The sequence below is a fragment of the Nanorana parkeri genome, unplaced genomic scaffold (assembly GCF_000935625.1).
Source record: "Nanorana parkeri isolate BGI_ZX_2015 unplaced genomic scaffold, ASM93562v1 scaffold560, whole genome shotgun sequence".
NCBI lineage: Eukaryota > Metazoa > Chordata > Amphibia > Anura > Dicroglossidae > Nanorana > Nanorana parkeri.
The window spans coordinates 435,814-452,857 of record NW_017306828.1 but is presented as its reverse complement, the minus strand read 5'-3'; the positions used below and the strand labels follow the sequence as shown (position 1 = coordinate 452,857).

Here is a 17,044-nt window from a genome sequence, read left to right as displayed (position 1 = left end):
TGGTTCTTGTCAAGCTGGCAGAAACACAATGCATGGGTGTCGCTGTCGGCACCTTTCTGACCTGCATCCCTCAACTGATCAAAGGAGCATGTCAGAAAATTGTCTGCTTGAGGATGTGAATTGCCGCATGGTCAGGAGTCGCCCAGGTGTGCACCGATAGCGCTGTGGGTGCCATTACTTTCCAATGGCACCCCGGGGTGCCACAGGTACAAGTACCTTTTTCTTCAATACATGACGTGCGGCTGTTTTTATCGTGTTCGGAATCGCGGTTGGAAACCGCGCGACCCGCCCGCCATTGAAAAATAACAGCACCCACAGCGCGATCGGGGCACACCAGGGCGACTCCTGACCGTGCGGCAATCTGCGCAGAATCGTTCACAATTGCCGTGCGGTGGTGTGTCTCCTAGGTGTGCACCGGCCCTTAAGCTGTGAAATTCTGAATCCCCGGCAGCCCTTCAGAGGTGAGATGAAGAATTAGATGTAACCAAGCTGGACCAATGCAAGTTCAGCTTTAAGTATCGCAAGGTTAAGTTCCACCAACAGGTTTCTGTGGACAGGGAACCATGTGACCATAAACTGCCCTTTCTCTTCCTTAGTGTGGCCAGGTGGGCCTTGTAACTGTCACTGAGCTTGTGTATTAGTCAGTTACTGTGGCCGGGCACTGTGAGGCTTTATGGTTACCTGGGCTGTACCCCCCACCTACCCCTTCCCTTCATGTCCCCACCATACAGGGTGCAAGAATTGCCCAACTACTTACCTAAGCAACCACTGCTCTGTGCTCATTCCTGAGCCAGTCGTGTGACCAAACTCCGAGACATTAGTCACGTTAGCAGTCTGAAGTTCAGTTCCTTCAGGTTTGTAGGTGCTGTTTTTTTTTTTTTTTTAAATTTGCCTTGTACAATCTGCCTTCTTGTATCTCTCGTGTGACACCAGTGTATGCCCGATTTTTGAGGGGAAGCAAAGAGTGTCACATTCAGCAAACATTTTGTCCATAACTTTCAAAAAGCAAATAATTGCGGGGTACAACTGTGAGCAGCTGACACCTTCACTATGACTGCGTGGGAGGGGCAGAGACACAAACTACTGCAGGGGAATCTCATTGTGGGAGGGGCAGAGACACAAACTACTGCAGTGGAATCTCATCATTGTGGGAGGGGCAGAGACACAAACTACTGCAGGGGAATCTCATCATTGTGGGAGGGGCAGAGACACAAACTACTGGGGGGAAATCTCATTCTCGTGTGACACCAGTGTATGCCCGATTTTTGAGGGGAAGCAAAGAGTGTCACATTCAGCAAACATTTTGTCCATAACTTTCAAAAAGCAAATAATTGCGGGGTACAACTGTGAGCAGCTGACACCTTCACTATGACTGCGTGGGAGGGGCAGAGACACAAACTACTGCAGGGGAATCTCATTGTGGGAGGGGCAGAGACACAAACTACTGCAGTGGAATCTCATCATTGTGGGAGGGGCAGAGACACAAACTACTGCAGGGGAATCTCATCATTGTGGGAGGGGCAGAGACACAAACTACTGGGGGGAAATCTCACCATTGTGGGAGGGGCAGAGACACAAACTACTGAGGGGAATATCATCATTGTGGGAGGGGCAGAGACACAATCATTTTGGTATCCTTACCCATGCCTGAGCCCTTCTCCATCATTTTAGTATCCTTACCCGTGCCTGAGCCCTTCTCCACCATTTTAGTATCCTTACCCATGCCTGAGCCCTTCTCCATCATTTTAGTGTCCTTACCCATGCCTGAGCCCTTCTCCATCATTTTAGTGTCCTTACCCATGCCTGAGCCCTTCTCCATCATTTTAGTATCCTTACCCGTGCCTGAGCCCTTCTCCATCATTTTAGTATCCTTACCCGTGCCTGAGCCCTTCTCCATCATTTTCGTATCCTTACCCGTGCCTGAGCCCTTCTGCTTCATTTGAGTTATCTGTGCGCATGCTCTTGATCTTCGCTATTGACTGCTGTGTAGGGGATAATGGGGCTTTATTGGAAAGAAGGACTAGAGGCAATTTCCCAGCACCAAGTAAGAGAATGTTGACAGTGTTTGTTTGAGTACAGAGCATCAGAGTAAATGAAGGAAATGTTTTTCAGCACACATGTGACTTTCTGTCTGGTAATTATATAGAAGAACTCTGCCAACTGAACCGCCTCTAGCTGATAATGGAGCATATTTCTGTATTGGCAAAGCAGCTGTAATACCTGAAGAACTCCGGGGGAAACCACAAACTAACCCTTGCACTGGGGCTACCCCTTCACTGCAAGGGTTAAGTGCTTTTTTTGTCTAGGGGGCTCATATATATCAGGTTTACTTACCTGATCCTCAATCCCATCTGGCTGCTAAACCGGTCCCAGCAACCTCTTCTCCCCTGGGCTGCTGATGTCATCCCGTCTTATGCAGGTCCACGGACTGGGGAGACAGTTCTTGCCCTATAACAAGAAGTGCCTGAACAAGGTTCTTCATGGCAGGATCACCAGGTGAAAATAAAGAGGGGGGGAAAGAAAGAAAAGAAATGCAGCCACCACATCTGAGGACAGGTTTAGATAGACTTTAGTAGATGTAAACCTAATCACTAAAACCTCATATAATCCAAAACATAGTAACGTCATTTGTTATTTTCAATCTCCTTATAAATCTGCAGGTTTCCTTTAAATTAATCCCTGGTGATCCTGCCGCAAAGGTCTTCTTTTTAGGCACGTCCTCTTTTAGGGTGACAACTATGTCCGAGCTGCACTCCTGCATTGTCACCCTGTCACATGCCATGCCGACACATGCTGCACAGGCACAGTCTGCCGTTGTGGGTATAAGGAAACCGATCCAGAGCAATGATGTTGATGTGCAGCAACGCTGGAGTGCATGCATGTAGACAGGAAGTGGCTAAGGAGGACTGGAAGAGATCAGCAGCATTGAGATGGGAAAAGGAGGAAATAAAGGGCAAAACAGGATTTTCGAAAAAAAAAATGTAATTTTTTTTCTGATCCGCTGAGGTAACTCAATGTTCGGTTTGTGATTAAATCGGTTTTAGAAGGTTTACTGTGAAGCTCTAGTGTGCTTCCTTTGGCTTTGGCTGACATGCGTCTTATTTTGCTGTAGGGGTAACTTCTGTAAAAAAATTAGTGCTGCAACTTGCTGTGACCCTTTCCATATCGATGTGCAGTTACTGTAGAATATAACGTGACCGGTGTAAAATGTCAATCTCACATCAAACGTTTTACTTTCAGACAAATGTGACAATAACAGCTCCCTGAAAAAAACCTTTCATGCCCTTTGTGTTTCCATGCAGGACCTCTGCTCTCCCACATACCTCTCTCTCCACGCCCATGGCGTCAGCATCCTCAGTGCCTGTTGGGTTCTATTATGAAACAAAGTATGTTGTGCTCAGCTACCTGGGGTTCTCCTCACAGGGGGGTACGAGGGAAGAGCCCCCCACAACTGCAGCAGGTAAGCAGATTGCACTATAAGCTGTGACTTATTAGGCTCTGTAGAACTGCCAGTCCCAGCATGCCCTGCAGAGTCCAATGCTGCATGTCAGACCGGGAGCTTCTACAGCATGCTGTCTGTATTTGTTCTTAATGTTGGTATAGATTGGCTTCAAACATATCGGTCAAATGCGTTGCAATGCACATACCGCTATGCATTGCCCTGCCATTCATTTTCAGCGGCACCCCAATACACTAAGTAAGCGCACACACCTGATGCACCACAACACACCCTACACACCACCCTGTGATAATGTGCACTGCGTCTGCACAAATGCTGCAGGATTGATTTAAGGTATGCTGTGATGCATAGGTGGCCTGTTCAAATGAATGGGTTGCCTTAACGCATCGTATCATAGCGCGCCTTTACCTCCACACACATGCTGTATGTCACATCAAACACAGGTGCAGGTTCAACATATAAAGTGGAGACCACACAACACAGTATGCCCGCTGTAAAACTCTCCGCAGCCTTCTATGGCCTGCTAGAGCTACTGCCGCATTTTGTGATTGAGCTCTATATGGGTAAAACGCATTAAAGGTACTTCACTGTGCGTTTATTACTTTTTTGGATATGTTCTATATAACGTATGTTATCGCACAGCAACAGGACAGCCGGGCAGAAGGAGCCATATACATGTTATCGGTGCACTTTGTATAGTAAGTATGGTACAGTGTGACTACGATGTATATATTTATTGGGTCTCACCCTCTCACAGCAAAACCCACTTGCCTTAGGCCCCTTTCACACGGGCTGATCAGGAGGAGATATGTGCACGGATCCCCTCCTGAGCGGAGCAGTATGGATCGGATGTCATCGATGTGACATCTCTGTCCATCCAGTTCTTTCCTCCATCTTGCAATAGAGGAAAGAACTAAAACTGCCGGACCCCATGTCGGTCTTTGGGGTATCGGATGTAAACGGACATGTTTCTGTTTTACCCCTGATCCGGCACAATCTGGTCTGAGGAAGTGGAACTCCGTTTGTTTTTCTGGACCTGGCTGGAGTCGGGGGTAACCGGGTGTAAACGATAACCCGTCCATCCATTTACACCCGGCTGCCCATAGACTATCATTTGCCATCCGATCAGGTCCAAGTAAAAAAACTGACAGGTGGACCCAATCGGACTGCCTGTGTGATATGTGATAAGTAACAGATTACACATTACAGGTAATATGTTTTTCGGCTTCCATGTACGCAGTTAATTAAGCCACCCAAGATGCCAGTCCTGGGTTATCACCAGCTAAGAGCTTGGAGGGAGGGGAATCTCGTGTGTGACACCAAAATGCTCCAAACTACCTCTGCACAGTGTCAGGATCTCAGTTCTAAAAAAAAAAACCACACAGTACTGATCCCGAGAACTTGCAGCGTCACCCCAATAGACCATATGAGCCCTGCCTGGATCCCGGCTCGCTTGCGTTTTTCACCAAGCCAATGGGCTTAGTTGTATTGAAATCTGCCAGGATTCGTTGTATATCTTTCAAGCGGCTTCTCTACACAGAACATTATAATTATCTGAAGACCCGAGGAAGAAGGATTTGGAATCCCCAAAAACCTGTTGGTTCCCTGCAGGGCAAAGAAAAGCTGACTTTTCCAAGCAGACTACTTACCCTTCTCGCCATTTGAGACCCATAATGAGGTAGCAGGAGAACGCCATGTAGTATGTGGGACGCTATTGGAGATAAGGATTTGCTGCACAGAACAATAAAACATTAGAATGGCTTTTAACACCAATCCTGGCCCATTCACTAGTTTTTAGTCTTGATTGAGACCTCCTGTGGCCCCACGCTGACGAGGCATTCCTGTTGGAACGTTGGGTTGTGTAAGCGTGCACAGTTGGCGCTCCGCCCAGCGTCCATGGCTGGATGTTTTTAGGTCTGCCCAGTAACTAACAAGAGTCTGTGTGCGCGGCGCGGCCGCGGCTTCTGCTTTCTCTCGTGTTTTCCGCTTGGCTTCTGATTCCGTCTGACAGGTTGTCGGGTGAAATCAGGCTCTAGCGCATAGCTGGAACCAAGCACAAGACCTGCTTAGTCTGTCACTGAGCTATCGCTGGCTTATCTAGCTTCTATGAAGAGTCACAAAATGGCCGATGTTGGGTCCCACGTGATTACATTACTACAACTGTAGCAGAGGAAACCTCAAATTTAAATATAAACTAACCATATTGGAGTAAATAGAACAATACTTGCTTACCTGCAACTGTATTTTGCATTGTGGTGCAATACTGGGCTGAAAAGGTATGGAATAGCATCAGTTTGGGGCTTACTAAACTCCCAAAATCCTGCTTGCAACACAAATGTGTGTGCTGTGGACCGTATCAGAGTACCGACAGATTACAGGAGTTAGAGTCACAGTATGTACAGGGAGCCTCTTTGTCAGGACATGCACAAAGCAAAAAGGTTTAATCCTTTCTTTTTCTCCAAGAAATAAAACAAGAAAGCTGATTGGTCAATTAATGAATTACTATCAGTCAGGTGTGACTGGTTGAAAATAATAGGTTTTAATATGGTCAGTCCTTCTGCAAGGCTGTGAGGGACAACCACAAATGGGAGAAACAGCAATGTGTATATAAAAATTTGCTGTAATTGTGTGGCTTGGGAATAAGGTTAAATAAGGTAAAAAAGCCAATTAAAATGGCTTGGACTTGGAGCTGACACTCTGCATAGGAAATGCGCTGGTTGTTTTTGAAAGTCTTACTGCTTTTAGATTGTATTTACTTGTTCCGCTTATATTTAATTCTCATTAACTGCTCACCTGTATCTTGTATTTATGATGCTTTAGTGCTTTTGCCTAGAACATCCTTCCTGTCTTGACTCATTGCACTGGTCTCCATTGCAGGCGTCGAGCAGCCGGCGCCCACCCTATCCCTGCCCAGAGATGTCCTGGACACAATTAAGGCGGAGATAGAGGAGGGGCTGAAAAGATTGGAGGAGGAGATATCTGCAGGTTTGTTGTCTTATGGTAATATATTGATTATCGGTTTATTTAGCGGTTTGTTTGAAGTCCAGCTTCGAAGCGCATCAGTAATGTGCTGCAGAGCCTAGAATTTGCTAGTTTTCTGGTTGTCACAGCTATCCCCTGGCTTCACCTCGTAGTGCGCCAATATAAAAAGGTTTTTTTTTTGTTTTTTTTTTGACCATATGCAGGTTATGTACAGTGTACCTGTTCAGGTCTGGTACTCCTGAAACCTAAGGATCCATTGACAGCCTCAAAAGACTTTTTCAGCTCATAATTCCGTCAAGAGTATTTCATTATTTGACCAGAATTCTATTTTGTTTAATTTTTTGTTTTTTACTTTATTTTTATTTTTGTACTTATTTCCAGCCTTCCCCAGCACCGGCTTTGACATGCACACATCGCCGGTGTTCAGTCCCGACAGCCCTGAGAGCGCCATTGAAGACTGCCTAGCTCAGCTTGCAGAGAGGATGTGTCTGGAGATCCCGGGGCAACTGGACCAAGCCTACCGGAACCTCCTTAGCGGGTGAGTTTATAACTGATCTGCTTGTGTCTTGTAAACTAAAAACTATCAAAAATATCAGTTTTGGGTAAATTATTATTATAATACAGGATTTATATAGCGCCAACAGTTTGCGCAGCACTTTACAATATAAGGAAGACATAACAATCACTAAAGGACAAGATGGTAAGGAGGGCCCTGCCCCTGAGGGCTTACAATCTAAAGGAGAGGGGCAAGTGATACATGAGGAGGTAGCTGTGTGGGGATGAATTGGCCCGTTTTTTGTTTTTTTTTCTGGGTCCAACCTTTCATCCCGGCATAGTTCCCAGGAGGTAAGTTGGAGGTCAGATTTGCCTTTGGTGTAATCAGCTTTGCGCCACCATTTCATGCCATCGACTCAGTTGGGCATTTAGGGAATGATGAGCCAGTAGGACAATCCAGTTCCAGCGGAGACCCCAGTCTTACCAGTCCTGTGACGTGTCCCCTTCCTCTACAGTGCAGGGCTGTAGCTAAGAACTTAAGACAGGGAGAAAATATATCCGGTGCCGGGTTATTGGCCAATTATATTTGACTGATGCTTCTAAAAGTTTACACAGGCAAAAGATGTTAAACTCAAACACTGTTTGGTTTTTACGTATGCTCACTTTTTGTCATCGGAAAAGGAAGTGAGGGGCAAACTACCTATAAATAAAACCTGATTCTCACTGTAATATGTTGCCACATTCCCACTGCCTGCGCTCCTTATCCTGCACCAAAAAAAAGGGAGAGGAAGTAAGGGAAAATTCTCCCAACGGGGTCACCAACAGGATTAAAAACCATAAAGATTTTTGTCACTATTCTCCACTCAACAAAAGCTAGTCAGACTTTAAAGCCCAACACCGGGCAAAATGAAAAAAATAAATAAAAATATGAAACAAAATCCCATCAGGTTCTTAAATATGGAGAGGATCTTAGCCTGCTACACGAACCTTCAAAATGGAACTGCCTCATGCAGTACTTCTTCTTCACCACATGATGTCCTCAGCTTCTTAGGCTGAATGATGCCTGGGAGACTATGGCCCCGTTCACATTGAGCGGTTCGCAAATTGTGCGATATCGCGCAAATGCTTGCATTGAGCAAGCTTGAATCGCGGCTAAATCCGCTCCAAAAAGGGTCCTGCTGTAGCGACACACGACCCGCGACAGCAGGACCCTTTGCCCCATTGAGAAGCATTGGAGAGCGATATCAATGTGAACGGGGTCTAAGGAAGGACTGTGAGTGCAGGGTGTCATGCACAGTGTATTGTACTCAGTGGGGAATCAAAACTGTAGCCGTTGCTCATGGTAACCAATCAGATTCTTATTTTCTGATTGGTCACTATGGGCAGCTGCTCCAGTTTTGTTAAATTCTCCCCACAGTGTGTCGGTGCAGAGTGTCATCACAGCAGTGCTGCTGTCTGCATTATGGAGGACTGCCCACTGCGGGAGAAGATTGAAAAAAGGTAAGTATATAAAAAGAAAAATAGTGTAACATAGATGCTGGGGGCGACTGGGGGATAGAAGGCTAAGTCCGGATTTTGGTTTCAAATGGTCAGGGGAACAGTGAGGTTGAACAGAGTGTATAAAATTGGCTCTCTTGGTTTGGGATTGATGTTGCTCTGTTCGATCACTTGCTGTCCATTTATAGCTTTCAGAGAAGTAGCTATCCTCTAACTAAACGAGATTTAGTTAGAGGATAGCGACTTGCAGCCAGAGAGTAGTCAAGATTAGATTGGTGATCTCTTTCCTTCATCTCTGCAGGAACCTGACATACGACTTGTTCAAAAAGGAAGCGGAAACCGCAGCTGTGCACACAAATGGATGGAACAAGGTAAGACACTGGGAAGCCTCCGGGTGTGTGTTATTCAAAATACGTGGTTGACAAGGCAATAAAATCCTGATTTTTCACCTTTCACATAAGCCGATTCTCTGCCCTTATGATGGTAACGTGTTCAGTTTACCTGGCCCCAGGTATGGGATGCTGTCAGGGGTGACGCATCTCTTCTGTGAGAATCCGCCTGGGCTTCAGGCAAGGGACTGGTACTGATAGACATTATTAATATCCTGATGTTATGATTTACGGGGAATCTGGTCTTTTTGTTTATGGCTGGCTCATATGGCAAACTCCAAATGAGCTGGGGGCAACTGGGCACGTTTTCTTCTTTCATGGAGACTGCATGAGGAGAGACAGCCAGGGGAGGGAGAATGAGGAGAGACAGCCAGGGGAGGGAGAGTGAGGAGAGACAGCCAGGGGAGGGAGAGTGAGGAGAGACAGCCGGGGAGAGTGAGGAGAGACAGCCGGGGAGAGTGAGGAGAGACAGCCGGGGGGAGAGAGAGTGAGGAGAGACGGCCAGGGGAGAGAGAGTGAGGAGAGACGGCCAGGGGAGAGAGAGTGAGGAGAGACGGCCAGGGGAGAGAGAGTGAGGAGAGACAGCCGGGGAGAGAGAGAGTTGAGAGAGTGGGGAGAGACGGGCAGGGGTGAGAGAGTGAGGAGAGACGGCCATGGGTGAGAGAGTGAGGAGAGACGGCCAGGGGTGAGAGAGTGAGGAGAGACGGCCAGGGAGAGAGAGAGTGAGAGACAGCCGGGGAGAGAGTGAGGAGAGACGGCTAGGGGAGGGAGAGAGTGAGGAGAGACAGCTAGGGGAGGGAGAGAGAGGAGAGACGGCCAGGGAGAGAGAGAGTGAGGAGAGACAGCCAGGGAGAGAGTGAGGAGAGACAGCCAGGGAGAGAGTGAGGAGAGACAGCCAGGGAGAGAGTGAGGAGAGACAGCCAGGGAGAGAGTGAGGAGAGACAGCCAGGGAGAGAGTGAGGAGAGACAGCCAGGGAGAGAGTGAGGAGAGACAGCCAGGGAGAGAGTGAGGAGAGACAGCCAGGGAGAGAGTGAGGAGAGACAGCCAGGGAGAGAGTGAGGAGAGACAGCCAGGGAGAGAGTGAGGAGAGACAGCCAGGGAGAGAGTGAGGAGAGACAGCCAGGGAGAGAGTGAGGAGAGACAGCCAGGGAGAGAGTGAGGAGAGACAGCCAGGGAGAGAGTGAGGAGAGACAGCCAGGGAGAGAGTGAGGAGAGACAGCCAGGGAGAGAGTGAGGAGAGACAGCCAGGGAGAGAGTGAGGAGAGACAGCCAGGGAGAGAGTGAGGAGAGACAGCCAGGGAGAGAGTGAGGAGAGACAGCCAGGGAGAGAGTGAGGAGAGACAGCCAGGGAGAGAGTGAGGAGAGACAGCCAGGGAGAGAGTGAGGAGAGACAGCCAGGGAGAGAGTGAGGAGAGACAGCCAGGGAGAGAGTGAGGAGAGACAGCCAGGGAGAGAGTGAGGAGAGACAGCCAGGGAGAGAGTGAGGAGAGACAGCCAGGGAGAGAGTGAGGAGAGACAGCCAGGGAGAGAGTGAGGAGAGACAGCCAGGGAGAGAGTGAGGAGAGACAGCCAGGGAGAGAGTGAGGAGAGACAGCCAGGGAGAGAGTGAGGAGAGACAGCCAGGGAGAGAGTGAGGAGAGACAGCCAGGGAGAGAGTGAGGAGAGACAGCCAGGGAGAGAGTGAGGAGAGACAGCCAGGGAGAGAGTGAGGAGAGACAGCCAGGGAGAGAGTGAGGAGAGACAGCCAGGGAGAGAGTGAGGAGAGACAGCCAGGGAGAGAGTGAGGAGAGACAGCCAGGGAGAGAGTGAGGAGAGACAGCCAGGGAGAGAGTGAGGAGAGACAGCCAGGGAGAGAGTGAGGAGAGACAGCCAGGGAGAGAGTGAGGAGAGACAGCCAGGGAGAGAGTGAGGAGAGACAGCCAGGGAGAGAGTGAGGAGAGACAGCCAGGGAGAGAGTGAGGAGAGACAGCCAGGGAGAGAGTGAGGAGAGACAGCCAGGGAGAGAGTGAGGAGAGACAGCCAGGGAGAGAGTGAGGAGAGACAGCCAGGGAGAGAGTGAGGAGAGACAGCCAGGGAGAGAGTGAGGAGAGACAGCCAGGGAGAGAGTGAGGAGAGACAGCCAGGGAGAGAGTGAGGAGAGACAGCCAGGGAGAGAGTGAGGAGAGACAGCCAGGGAGAGAGTGAGGAGAGACAGCCAGGGAGAGAGTGAGGAGAGACAGCCAGGGAGAGAGTGAGGAGAGACAGCCAGGGAGAGAGTGAGGAGAGACAGCCAGGGAGAGAGTGAGGAGAGACAGCCAGGGAGAGAGTGAGGAGAGACAGCCAGGGAGAGAGTGAGGAGAGACAGCCAGGGAGAGAGTGAGGAGAGACAGCCAGGGAGAGAGTGAGGAGAGACAGCCAGGGAGAGAGTGAGGAGAGACAGCCAGGGAGAGAGTGAGGAGAGACAGCCAGGGAGAGAGTGAGGAGAGACAGCCAGGGAGAGAGTGAGGAGAGACAGCCAGGGAGAGAGTGAGGAGAGACAGCCAGGGAGAGAGTGAGGAGAGACAGCTAGGGGAGGGAGAGAGAGGAGAGACGGCCAGGGAGAGAGAGAGTGAGGAGAGACGGCGAGAGGAGAGGAGAGATGGCAAACAAACAACACATCTGCCTGAAGCAGAACACCTGTGCCCTCCGAGTCTTATCTGCACCCTGTGTTTCAGACACCTGTTTGCTCCCCGAGTTCCAGTGTCCCTCCGTGTCCATGCCTCCTCCACACACTCAAGTTGGAACACCAGGACCTCGTGGTTGCCCCTGTTCACCTCACATTGTGACATCTTGCGTTTGTTTACAGAGCGTCATCCTGGCGCTCTGTAAATAAACAAGGAGCGTCACCACAGGACCAAGGGTGCCTGGCACCTGTAGTAGAAGCTGGGAAACACTGTGACACAGGCTGCGTTTGGGCCTGTGATGACGCTCCTCGTGCCATTGTCGTGCCTCCTACGGTCCCCTTGGGGAGGTAGTCGGTATCCGGGTGGTCTGCAGTCTTGTTTTCTTCCATCTGTTCCCATGCTGGTTTATGGTACTACAGAGTGCTGTTATATTTACCTGAGGAAGCTGTCATCAGCGAAACGATCACTGTGATGTTGACATACATTTCAGGAGTGTGGCAATTGGACCTTCCTCTGCTGACCACGTTTTATGTATTTACTACAAACCAATGTAACTGCAATATTGCTGATTGCCTGTGCAATTATGACAGACAACAGTAGTCATTGTTTGTTGTTTTTTTTTTGGCTGCAGCATTTTATTGTAGTGCAGCCGAAAGCTCCACCTTCTGGGTACATAGAAAAGTCTAACAGGATTATTCACTAAGGGCCCTGTCACACCACCAGGAGTGCGTTCCAGTGCGTTCGACCTCTGGAACGCAACCCGGCCGGCTCAGTTTTTTGGGGGCAGGAGGGGGTGTGGCTGTGCATTGAGCTCAAGGGCATCGCAGCCACGCCCCCTGCCTGCGGTGTGCTTGCCGGCACCCAAACGCATGGCACATTAGTGCCTGCATTCCGGTCCAGTGCAGTCTGCAAAAAATGCTACAAACACAATTTTTTGCAGCTCGCACTGGACCGGATTGCAGGCAATAATGTGCCATGCTCTTGGGTGCCGGCGATCGCACCGCCATGGCGTTAAATGCACCGCCACGCCATCTCCCGCCCCCCAAAAAACGGACCCAGCCGGGTTGCGTTCCACAGACCGAACGCACTCTTGATGGTGTGACTGGGCCCTAAAGGGTGAAGAGTTTGGGGAAGACAGGAGAAGTGAATAATCTAGGACAACATTGCTGATTTGGAAAGTGAGCTGAATTGGAGAATCTTTCCAGATCAGCCATGTTGTCCTAGATTGTTCACTTCTCCTGCCTTCTCCAAACTCTTCACCCTTATGTGAATAACCCTGTAAAGTTTTCCAGTGCCGTATTTTATATTTACCTTATGAAAAAAAATGGCAAAAAGGTATGTTTAGAATTTTCTAAGGTTCTAACAACAATGAAAAGCTGTAAAGCTCCCCCTGCTGGTTGGAGATAAGAATAAAAAATGTTCAATGTACTTGACACAATAGAAGAAACAATAGATGTTAAAGTTTTTTTATTTTTTTAGTCCTATATAAATTTAAAAAAAACTTTTTCGCTTGGCCTTCGTGTTTATTCTCTGTAAGGTTCATATGCGCACAGTTGTGCTTCTCATGAGCAGTCGGCCATCTTTCTGGCCAGAGATTGGAGTAGAAAAGAGCCGGGTGGGGGGCCAGTAATTGGTACGTCTTCCTGTAAGCAATGTAATTGCCTGGCGGTCATCTGGTGTGTCCCTGGCGCTCTGCCTATCTATAATACACGGTTTAATTACTCAGCGGGCCAGATGGATGTGAGCTTACAGGAATTCTTTCATATCCTTTTTTTTGGGAAGGACTAATTGTCTCTATTTCCTGCCTTCCCTTTGTTTTGACGTGAAATGTAATTTGCTGTGGGGGGTGTGGGCGATTTTTGGAAGTATAACCAAATGTTACCTGTCCTCATATCGCAGGTCCTGGTACCGCTGGTCCTATTACAGCGCCTCCTGCTGGACCTCACAAGGCGTGGGAATCATCAGCTAGACAATCTTGTACATCTCGGAGTCTCATACATCGAGGAAGTGTATTCTAATTATGTCATCGAGCAGGGAGGATGGGTAAGTCAATTCTGTCCAGCCGCTCTTGTGATTCACACAGTATTCTCATGCCACATTGCCAGCAGGGCAGCCACACTGTTGTAGCAGTGCAGCTTCCTGTATCAACTTCTCACCTCCATCCTGTTTACTGAACTATGAATGAAAATCAACACACTCCTGAGATTCATAGATAAATGTGCTCAGAGCACTAAGCATGTGCAGTGGTCACTACATGCGGATCATGTTCACATATTTCCCATATCCAATCATCTCAGTCATTGCATCATATCAGCAATACAACTTCCCCCAATTAAAACTTCAAGTTTAATTGGGGGAAATGGGACAAAGCAGGGGAGACTTGTAACTCTGTGCTATGGATCATTTAAGCCATTCATGTTATCAGGGCAGAATTGTAACTCTGATACTGCAGTGTACTGGAAGTGTGTGCTGTATGTACTATGGATCATTTATCCTAGTACACACTTCCAGTAGACTGCAGTATCAGAGTTACAATTCTGCCCTGTTAACATGAATGGGTTAAATGATCCATAGCACAACTACATAATATGTACTATGGATCATTTAACCTATGCATGTTAGCAGGGGAGAATTGTAAATCTATTACTGCAGTGTACTGGAAGTGTGTACTGTAAATGTAGTACATGAAGTACACACTTCCAGTATACTGCAGCAATAGATTTACAATTCTGCCCTGTTTCTTTAAATCTGTCCCACTTCCCCCCCAATTAAACTGGCTGGTGACCCCACCTGAGCACAGGCCCTATCCCTTCTGCCACCCACAGCCAGCCCTGTCACAGCTTCCCTTACTCGCATGGCATGACTGTCCGATCCCTAGCGCCTCACGTTTCCCTCTGGTAGTCGGCGCTGAGCGGGAGCTTGTCAATGTAGCAGTGACTTGTGGCTCTGGCATCAGGTTGGAGGCGCTCCAGGTGGGGTTCTCATTTAGCTGCCCTGCAGACTGCCCCGATGACCCCACAATACCATAGCGCAAGCATCGGCGCTATGTATCGGGGCATTTGTACAAGAACTTGTCAAAATGCCCAGTATCGGAACATCCCTAAAATATATATATATATATATATATATGTATATATGTATGTGTGTGTGTGTGTGTGATTCGACAAAGATTGGGCATCTCCACACTGATAAACGTATGAATCTGTTCCTTCGACTTGTCAGCGCGCTTCCTGTCTTAGATTGACAGCACTGTGCTCTTTCTTCTCAGGGATCATGGGCAGCTAATATAAAGACAGATTCAGCTACTTGTAATATTGGTTTAGGAATCCTTTCAGCAATACAGAACTGCCTGAGCAGGTTACAAACTTCATACAAAACAAGTTCCTATATGATCATGCAGGAGGCTACGGGGGGAGGGGGCTGCTTACATGGGCATCCTGCCTGGTGATCCCCTTTAAGGGAGTTCGGTGACCCTGTATAGATTTGCCATATCTACACTTATCCAGAAGCAGGAGAGGGAGCAGCTCTATAAATGTCATCCCCAAGAAATGTTATGACAGTTCCATAAATTGTCATTTAATTTGATTGTTTTTTGTTTTGAGCTACGGCTGTGAATTCGCTGGCAGATCATCCTCCGTCTCCCCCACAGATTAGAGGGCAGGATTACAGGAGTCCCCATCCATCTGCTTTCAGTGCAGGGAAGGTAATCCTTCAGGAAATGGAGAGTTTAAGCGCGTTTCATTTCCCCCAGCTTGTCCTCTTTCCGCGCAGATGTCGCGAGGTGCCCTGTGCCCTCCGGCCTCATCTCTGTCCTGGTGACATTGTTTAAAGGGCAGTTCACAATTACCAGTCGCTGGGCATCGATTTCTCAATCAGACAGAAACGTATTCTATATTTCTGTAGTATTCAGATTGGGGCTTATAGCAGAACTCTGGCACATTTCTAAATTTAATGGTAAAATATTTGTAGATGAATTTGTCCACTTATCAGCCCCACCAGTATTAGCTATGTGCATAGCGGCGGCCATAATTGCTATTTGCCGCACAGTGACTGTGCCTTGCTAACCTCTTATCCTGTAAGACAGGTTAAATAAATTCACTTTCTGCAATCTCCAATGAGGTAAAACAGCCACAGTGCTCCAGTGTTAACCAGGGCCTTGTCCTTTATGTGACGATCATGTTTCTGACTGGCCTGTCCATTGCAGCTGTCTGTCTGGTCAGGAGCTGCCCGTAAACCTGACCTGCCGGCAGTGACCGGCTTCCATATTTTCTTCCTGGGTGATGGACAGTTGTAGTTTTCTCGAAGGTGCTCATAGAAGGCAGCAATCTCCATCCATTGCATTAGCCTCGTGTGACTTTCTGACATGGAGGTTGGGGGGAATTATTGTCCTTTCTGTGCAGGAAAATCCCTCTCGTCCATTTCTGGGCAATCCACGCTCTGGCTGGGCAGAAGAGATGACAATCTAACAGGAGGTTGCTGGTATATTAATAGACTGGGGAACCAGGAGGATTTCGCTTTACAACTCTCCTCTCAGAGGCGACACAGGGGGTCTCTAATCACCCCCAGTCTTCAGCATTCGTTTTATTTCTGTCTATAGGAGAAAGTTGTCGATGCATTATAACTGAAGAAAATGTGTAAATAAAATGATATCACACCAAAGCTGCTGCTTTCTGTATGTGGGAATAGCAGGGCTCAGACTTCATACCATGTCCTTCAGTTGTATGTCACCCCCCCCCCATATTACAGAACGTATGCCAGGGATGTTACATGATGGGCCTTTCACAACACATTGATCGGGACCTTGTATAGTCTCTGGCCTCCGTCTCCCCTCTTATCCTCTCCTTCCTTTTTTTTCTTAGCCTTTTTTTCAATTTCTTTTTTTAGCTATGTTTTGGCTTCAGTTTGCTATTTGCCCTGCAGCCGAGTCGGAGCCTAAACAAAACTGGGTCGCTGTGCGCGCCCCCCTGCTTGCTGCGCGCCTCGTGCACGCGCCTCCCATCCCCTGCACTCTGCTATTCCTGAGTCCGGAGCAGATGTGACGATCTCCTCATCACTGGAAACTACGAGATTGCAGCTGTCTCACTGGGTAAGGGGTCTCTCTCATTCTATGGAATGTACAGCTGGTGAGGAGGGGGAGTCCGGGGGTCTGTGCTGGAAGCGTCCTTGTCACCTGCCACATTTAACCCTTTATCTCTATGTAATGACATGGTTGTTTCCTAACTTGTATTAGGTGGCTTGGGGGCTTTATATCCCAATAGAGATCTTTCGGTTCAAAAAGCCAACTTAATGGTCTTACGGAACTTCTAGCAATAGCTGGTGGCTGTCATTGCTTGCTGGGGCTTGTAGTTCAGCAGCAGAAAAGGTGGTATACGTCATTATTGGCACATTTATACTCTGCGGTTTGATATTTAATTGAAAAAAAAAAATGTTTCTGTAACGTGCAGTGACACAAAAAAGACAAAATCGTTGTAAATGCCTAGTTACAGCACAAATAGAGTGTAAGCTTTTTGATCAAGGCGTTGCAATATTTCTCTGAGTATTAGTGTGTGTGTGTGTGTGTGTGTGTGTCTGTGTGTGG

The 17,044-nt window shown here is 48.1% G+C and overlaps 1 protein-coding gene across 1 annotated transcript in view; it reads left to right on the top strand.

Annotated features, from left to right (window-relative positions):
* Nucleotides 1–17,044, top strand: part of BCL2L13 (BCL2 like 13) — a 33,376-nt gene that overhangs the window by 6,445 nt on the left and 9,887 nt on the right. The window contains exons 2-6 of the mRNA XM_018562097.1: nt 3,303–3,460; nt 6,338–6,445; nt 6,824–6,980; nt 8,736–8,805; nt 13,366–13,509. Of these exons, the coding sequence (XP_018417599.1) occupies nt 3,340–3,460; nt 6,338–6,445; nt 6,824–6,980; nt 8,736–8,805; nt 13,366–13,509 (600 nt within the window). The 5' untranslated portion in view covers nt 3,303–3,339. The remainder of the gene's footprint in view (nt 1–3,302; nt 3,461–6,337; nt 6,446–6,823; nt 6,981–8,735; nt 8,806–13,365; nt 13,510–17,044) is intronic.